The sequence below is a fragment of the Puntigrus tetrazona genome, chromosome 15, assembly GCF_018831695.1.
Source record: "Puntigrus tetrazona isolate hp1 chromosome 15, ASM1883169v1, whole genome shotgun sequence".
NCBI classification, from domain to species: Eukaryota; Metazoa; Chordata; class Actinopteri; order Cypriniformes; family Cyprinidae; genus Puntigrus; species Puntigrus tetrazona.
Genome location: NC_056713.1, coordinates 7,782,733 through 7,791,047, shown reverse-complemented (window position 1 = coordinate 7,791,047; position 8,315 = coordinate 7,782,733). Strand labels below are relative to the sequence as shown.

Sequence of the window (8,315 nt, the reverse complement as noted above, 5' to 3'; positions counted from 1 at the left end):
TATACAGTGGGTAAATATTCTCAAATTGTAATTCCATTCCTCGCCGTAACGTTGTCCTCGTGATGCTTGCTACTTTAATCCTCGCCACTCGAAATTGACCAATCACAGTCGTTCGCGATTGCAGAACTACTGAATGTAAAGTAACTGCATATATGTGAAGTTGAATGGCACCGACACTGACTGAACACACAGAGGAGCTCCATCCTCATCCACACAAGAACAGGCTTCACTGTGGAAGTCAATAGTGACCCTTGCCATTATTTTCATTTTCATACAGGCTTCATTCAGGTCTGAATGGCTGCCGCCTGAAATAGTGCCTTCTCCTTTAGATTAAACCGGCTTTGATTAAACATTAAGGTCTTTAGGAAGTGGTTTGGACAGTTGTTCTGGTCCTAAGCATTCATCTTGCTGAAGCAAAGCAGAAATCTGAAGCAGGTTGAAGAACAACAAATACTTTATTATTTGTGCCCCTATTTTATTTCTACCCCATGTATTCAATGTTTATTCTATATCTTTTAAACAGTGAGAAGTGGCCAAGCAGTCAAGGAAGAACACAGAGGGAGAAACAACAATTAAAAAAAAATATTTCATGCAATATTTTTATTTATTTATTTTACAAATGTTTACAGAGCAGGGTTTTTAGGTGATTCCAGAATAATCATCATCATCATCATCAGTAAGTGCGTTAGAGAAGCAGCTCCCAGCTGATGAAGTCTGATCTCGACAGCAGCGCTGAAAACCAGCAGATATCTGAAACATCTCCCCGATCAAACACAGATGACTCAACTCATTAGTAGAGACTCTTAAGACCTGAAGCGACCGGGGTTAAAAACAGCTGCATCGCAGACCTGACTTCATTCAAACTCATTTATAGACGAGGATTGGAAACACGGTAGGAGGGGAAGCGGCCTGATTCTGTCACAGACGTAAAGCGTGTTTCACACCGCAGACACCAGCAGTGTGTGTTCAACAGCAGAAGCGTCTCACACACTTAAAGTGACGGTGCACCGACATGAATAAAATCAGTATGATTTGTCCAGTGTGTCGTGATCCGGAAAAACTACAGTATACTACAGGTGACTCGAGGACAGTAGTATTGTGCGCAATTCAAGAGTTTATCAGTGACCCACTACTGATAGCCGGTTTCAAACTAATAGTCAATATTAAGAAATCTCTGTAGGGGACAAGGGTTTTTGCTGCTGCTCAAGTCTGTGGTGTGAAACAGGCGTAAGATACAGCATGAACAAACGTCAGCATCAGAGTTGATTCCTGCCAAGTGTTTTATTGTGAACGAGCTTTAGTGCTTCTTCCCGCCGGAGCCTTTAACGTTGACTTCATTATAATGGGTTTGATTTCCTCGGGCGGCTGCTTCATCATGTCTGTGAACACACAGCAGTAAAGAAAATCAAACACTATCATAGTGAACGGTGTAAAGGTGACCTTTGACATTATGGTGCGGTGCATCACGGATCAGCTGGTCTGCTCGGCTATTTAAAGAGCATTAACTACACGCAAGCCAAGCTCTTCCTTCTGAATCTCTTCACTGCTACTGGAAGCATAACACTTTGTTAACTCTAGCAAAGCCACAATGACAGTTATTTAATATTAGTAAGTTTTCCAGAAGAAGTCAAGTCTGAAGTCAGTAGTTAAACTGGCAATCTAATAAGACCCATGCAGAACACTTCATTCAAATGAGAATATTTGTTTGCAAGGGTTTTTTATGTATATTTACATTAAATATACATAATTTGTTACATAAATATTCTTTATATATATGTGTGTGTGTGTATATATATATATATATATATATATATATATATATATATATATATATATATATATATATATATATATATATATATATATATATATATATACACTGTATATAGGACCAAGAAAATACATTTACAATATAATCTATTATTAGATTAGATCTTATTATTACTATTATTATTCATTTGTTTTTATTTTAATGTGTGACACATTCATAGTTACGGACAATAAACACATTTTTTGTCAAATTGTCTTTAAAGTAAAATAGACCAAAAATACATATTATTATTATTAAGTTAGGGGTGTTTAAGTTTTGAGATTTTAGTCTCATCTACGCATTAAAAGCTTGTAACAAAAGAAAGGAAAACTTGAAACCGCATCATAAGAACGTATTTAAGCAAATACACTTTTTGCACATTTTGAAATATATTCATTAATGGTTGAACAACTGATAAGGCCGAGACAGTTAGTTGTTCACTGTATTTTGGAGTGCACTGCAGTTATTTCCTGTTTGACAGGTGAATGAGTCCAGCAGTGGTCTGTAGGGAGCGTGGATGTGCTCGGCTGACCTGCGCCTGTCCTGCGGGGCCGTGATGGCGGCTCGGTGAACCGCTCGCTGTCTCGGGGCTTCCAGGCGGGACATGGGTGCAGACGCCTGGAAGCGGGACACCTCTCTCTGCCATTCCTCATCGAAGGACTGGGCCTCCGCTGCGGAGACAACACACTGCGTCAGAAACAGCCACGGGTGAAAATCAGGGCCCGTAAACACATGCGTCTCATCATTAAGAGTTCTCCTCAGTAGCATTAAAAGAGCTTTCTCTTAAAACCTGCTCACAAAGCCACTGAGACATCTTTTATTAAGGAATAGAGAGAAGTCTTGATCTCAGAGTGAAGGGGGCGGGGTTGCCCTCGTTGCTATGGATGACATCAGCGTGCTTATTATCTATGCACACAGTGATTGGCTGATTAGGAGAGGGGAGGAGTCTCAGTCAGAGGTTTATTCACAGCGTAATGTTGTCACGTGCAAATAAGGATTTAGAAATGTCTCTAATTAAACAGGTATGTGTTCAGATCATTTTCAGCCTCTTTCATGTGATTGTTACAAGCTACTTTTAGCCTTTTGATGTTTCGTGAACATGGGCCCTGATTGCTTAGATTTAGGTTTAATAGTTTAATAACAGTTAGAATTTGCTCACAGTTGCTAAGTAACCAAATGAATGACGACTGACTAAGCAAGCACTGTTAATAAAAAGAAAACCTGCGTGCATGAAAAGAAAAAGCATGCGTGGAGTGTGTCCTCACTTTCGTCCATGTTCTGGAAGTCCTGGTTGAGCTCCTTCTCGCCGGTCTTCCTGTTCTCCTTCCTCTCGATGACGTGGCCTCTGTCCTGGATGTGATGGCCGATGGACATCTTCTCCAGTCCGCTCTCAGAGTCCTTCAGACTCCTCCTGGTCTCCTTTATCTGCACACAGCACAGAGCACAATCAATCACGGCTGCGCTGGAGCTGCGGATGGGTGCCGGTGTTTGGGAGAAGACTCACTCCTCCAGGAGCGCAGCGCGTCTGAGACGAGGCCTGGAAGACTTTGGCCGGCTCGTCTCCCACTTTAGAGTAGGTCACGACAGAGGACGAGGAAAACGAGTGGCTGTTGGGGTCTGGGGACATGTTCCCCTGCGAGAAACAGTTACACAAACATCAGCAACAGCGGGGCACTGAATCTAACCGAAGATAAGAAACCACTGCATAGCTTACTGTGAAAACTCTCTCTATATAAATATACATTATATAGACCCATTATATAAACCCATGTAAATCGTCCTTGCATGCAGTCAGTGTAATCGTCGTAATCGTGAAAGATGATAAACTCATTGACGCTCTCAAAGAGGTCAGACTTACAAAGTTTCTGTGCATCATCTCCATCCTGTTCCTCATGCTGTCCATCATAGCGAAAGGATTGCTGAAGAAATCCAGCTCCTGTTGACGTTTATCACACACACAAATCATCAGGCAACTCGAAGCACTCTCCTACAGACTTCGTCTTTCTTATATTAAGAGTTTAAATGCAGTGATGTTGTTCACTGGCCGATGAGTCGATGTGAAACTCCTTCAAGTCAAACTGGTGCTTTGTTTAATCCATTGTGAACTGCTATGAAATCTATAGGTGAAGCACGTTTAATCCGTGTCTATGAGCAAATGACACAGTCAACGTCAATGTGTTTATATATTTATGATATTTATGAGCTGGTAAAGCCTAAAATAAATGACTTACTATTAAAATAAACTGAGAGATTAGACATCATGCATTTGGTATATCAGGGAAGTAAACAGCAAAAAAAATCAATGACGATAATTATTCAGTGGGATGTAAATGCATGACAAAAGAAGCGGGTCACTCGGACCGTACATCGGCTCGGACGAAAAGACGTTATATTATTGATATCATCAGGCAACACAAACCTGTCTGTAATTTGAAACAATATCACACGCAGAACTTAGAAAAGCTATGGTTTAAAACCACAATTAACTTTCTGGTTTTTACATTTTCAACAATTAAGCAAAGATCAGTCTTTAAATTGGCAAGAAATAAAAATAGGTATATGATTTAAGACAGGAGTGTAAGTGAGTTTAAGCATGTTTAGTTTGAAAATGTTTAACAGTAAATAAGACACAGCGAGACAATATTTAAATAAAATAATAATAATGAGAATCGACATTTATTTGCAGTAGCTGCAGGAGCGTTGTCAAGGTAACGCTTGGCCAATTCAATTCAATGAAACAAACTAAAAATAAATTAAACGATTGATTGAATAATGTTTGCAATTTTTGGGGGAGGAATGTTTTAACTGTCAAAAGGAAAAAAATATAAATTGCATTTAAAAACTGCATTAACTACATGCAAACCAAGCCTCAGTTCAGGTTTACGTGAGATTAATCTGTGCTACATTTTGAATAAAATTGTACAATGCATGAAAATGACATGATGGTGAAGCCAACAAGTTGAACGTTTTTAATGAACTAAACGAGCAGGAGTAATGAGAACAGAAAACACACTAAATAATGAACCGCTGATCACAAACCAAGGTGACAAACAAGGAGAAATCAGAAATGAGAAGGAAATAACACAATCCTGTGTCTGTTTGAAGGTTTGAGTAATTCGGGGTGCTAAGAGCTCTGAACGACGCCCACAATCGGTGGCTGTCACCTCTGGCATCTAATAATGGAGAAGCAGCTCGAGTTTCTCTGAAGCTTCTTACGGTCCAGCCGTTTAAAACCATCATCACTCCTCGAGCTAATAAAGCCCCCGGAGAGCGTGGCTCAGCTATCTGCTCACCGTGTATTTTTAACCCGTCGGAGGACGGGTCACGTACGCTATTTCGGGTGGGCTGTGTTTGGAAGACACAGGCCTGAGGTCACGACCCATTTAGGCTGCATGCTATCAGAGAAGAATGATTCAACAGATCCGCGGGGAAAACACGTTTGATTTAGCAAATGAGCCACACCGGAGAGCTCTGGGAAGAGGACTCGGTTCTGGGAATAATCACAGCACCATCAGTACTTCGGACACTGAAAACATTTCTCAGGTTACTCGTTACTAGACGAGCATGTGACTCATAACCTGCTGCCAAATGAGAGCCCGGAGGTATACTCGAAGAGATAGAAAACAATACAGGGTATGGATCAAGACGATCGGTTTTTCTATTATGCCAAAAATCAGAAACCAAAAAAAGACAGTTTGCACATTCCCTACTACATCAAAACTCTATTTCTGATTAGAAACATGCATTGCTAAGAATGTCATTCGGCGATTTTCTTTAGATTCCAGTATCTCAGCCAAATACTGAACAAACCAGACATCAACAGAAAGATTATTTATTTAACTATCACAAAGTGACGCCCTGGTTTTGTAGTCCATGGTCACAAATGTGTGAAGTATTCCATACAATCAAATGATGACCATCATGTGACGTAAGAAACCAAAAGAGAAAGGTCACGTTCCAATAATTGCTCACTATTCTAGCTATCAGCAACCTAGTTTAGTTAACTGTCTGGGAATGAGTTACTCGACAGCCATAACCCTGAAACCTTCAGATAATCTTCCAGTGGTTTCTGATCGTCTTAAGCATACCGCTCACACAAACGAGAAGAAAATGTGCTGAAAGCCCAGCTCGGGTCCGGTCAGCTGGGCTCTCTGGTAGTCTGGTAGCTTCTGAAAGCATGGCCGCTCTGTCCCAGGGCTGTTTGGGAGGCAGAGCACCTGAAACTGAAAGCCAGGCAAAATACAGTCATCTGACCTAAATGTTTCTTCAACCAATGCGTTTGTGTGTTTGTTTGTTTTTACGATTACATCGTTAGAAAGTCAAAGGTTTAAAAGCATATATCTCTAGACGGCGCTGTATAAGAAAGCCTGATTGTAAAACTGCAGTCTGTAACTTTAAGAGCATTAATGGATTTCTTTGTTTTTGACAGAACATCGGTTTGCTGTAGCTTTAAGACCAAATGCACAGATCCCATACATCCGTGAAATAACACACTACTATACAGAAACTGAATAATCAAATGTTAAAACAGTCTTATATAGTCTTCAACGGATGCATTAAATATGTACTGATTCTTACTGAAGTGAACGATTCTGTTGTTTCTCGCTGATGACAGATTTTTATGCTGCTGTCACTTTAAGACTGAATGCACAGATTTAATACACTGACATGCATTCAATTACTTAAGCATTTAGTAACATTTAGTCCCCTTGGGAGCAGCATCTCTTTTACAGATCGGTGCTCTTTTAACTCTTCTTTGAGCATTGCGTGCGTTTGTAAAGAGACTATATATTATGACAGAATGTGTCTTTGCATTTTCACCCTCCTTCCGACAAGCACAGCCTGCTCTGATTGGCCAGCTGACACAGTGCATCCAGCACATGTCCGAAAGGTAACGCCCCTCTCTGTAATTGAGTCCAACTTTTAAAATGAATCCAATTTCTTTACATAACCACAACTATTGTAGTATTTCATTTAATACCTTTTAACTGCTTGAAAATAAAACTATCACATATGTGATTATTAATGACATGAATAATTCTAAATAATACATTAGCACTGAATCACTGAAGCCGACACACTTCAGATCACTGACCCGTCTCGCTCTTAATAGTGAAGTATGAATGTTTCTGTTTAAGTGGGTGGTTCTTGGCCGAATTAAGCTGCAAAGTGGAGCAGACGTAATGCTGACAGTCTGCGGTCAGCCAGTGACCCTAAAACCCCTGGAACCCCATCCAGGGCCCTGACCCTCAGGTGGACAGCTGTCTTCACGGCCCCGGGGAAGGCCACTAGCTCACAAACAGATAGCAGGACTGTGAGGAGGCTGGCATCAGATGAAAGTAATTACCAGGGATAAATATACTGAGGTGGGGATTAGAGCCGGACCGGGACTAAGTTTAGCGTCCTGACCAGCTGGTCATTGTGACGCTCCGGCCGATGTTAGCCTACAGCGAACAAACAACTCCTGAAAGCACCTTGATGTAAAAACATCGAGCCGTTTCAGCTGTCCAGGTCAACAAGGTCAGAACACAAAAGAAATATTACATGAATACGATTCCTTAAAGTACCCCTACATGGTGTTATCTCTTTAATAATGCTGATTTAATGCTGATTTAAACTATGTTTTAAATGTAAATCTACACAAATGTAAGATAACCAGTCCAAACAAACAAAACTAATTAAATGTTAAAATACACAAAACGTTTACTTTTATATATATGTGTGTGTAGTTGACATCTTAATGTGTGACGAAAAAAGTAAAAAAAAGTATATTTTCGCATGCATTGTTATTTGTCTTCCTTTTAATCAAAATGCATGCTACAGATGTGAAAACACAGAAAATCAAACCTGATGCTAATTTTTAAACAGAGGTAGTGTGTAAACGTGATTGACAATGTTTTTTTGGGAGGGATTTCTGACTCAGTTTGCAATGCCCTTCATACTGAAGATACTTTTTTCTTTTATTCTACATTTTTGCTAAGTGCCACCTCGGCTTAACTACCCGTATATAAAAGAAAGCGTGGTGTCTCAGAACTGTGTCAGTAGAACAAAGCTCAACTGTCTAAAAATACTCCATCAAATAAAGGAGCTTGATACCGTGTGAATGTCTCAGCGAGGTTTCACGACGACACCGTGTGAGGAAGGATAAGGAGCTTGCATCCGGAGACTCACCCGGTCGTTGGGGCTGGTGCCGGGCTGAGCCGGGGCCCGGTGACCCCTGTGACCCCTGTGGTGGCCGTCTGTGATGCTGGGCATGAAGCCTCGACCGAAGGGGTCAGAGAAACCCCCCATCATCTGCCGCATGCGCTCGTGATGCAGCTGGAACGGGTCCCTAGAGCAGAACATCGGGAGAAAAACACTATGAGTAACAAACATCGTTGAGTTGGTAATATTCCTCTGATTGACGTGGCAGTGCTTCTCTGAGGTGTGACGCTGATAGATCTAACAAACCAAAACTACACAAAACCCCGGGAACAAGGCCTGCGTTAAACACAGATGCACTTGT

At 40.9% G+C, this 8,315-nt stretch overlaps 1 protein-coding gene across 2 annotated transcripts in view; it reads right to left on the bottom strand.

The window, feature by feature from the left end:
• Nucleotides 1-436: 436 nt before the first annotated feature.
• Nucleotides 437-8,315, bottom strand: part of mlf1 (myeloid leukemia factor 1) — a 9,123-nt gene continuing 1,244 nt past the window's right edge. For both annotated transcript variants that reach the window (XM_043259523.1, XM_043259522.1), the window contains 6 exons: nucleotides 7,982-8,141; nucleotides 3,669-3,746; nucleotides 3,315-3,443; nucleotides 3,076-3,235; nucleotides 2,343-2,481; nucleotides 437-1,379 (listed from right to left, as the gene is read on the bottom strand). In XM_043259523.1, coding sequence (XP_043115458.1) covers nucleotides 1,298-1,379; nucleotides 2,343-2,481; nucleotides 3,076-3,235; nucleotides 3,315-3,443; nucleotides 3,669-3,746; nucleotides 7,982-8,141 — 748 coding nt within the window. In that variant the 3' untranslated portion in view covers nucleotides 437-1,297. The remainder of the gene's footprint in view (nucleotides 1,380-2,342; nucleotides 2,482-3,075; nucleotides 3,236-3,314; nucleotides 3,444-3,668; nucleotides 3,747-7,981; nucleotides 8,142-8,315) is intronic.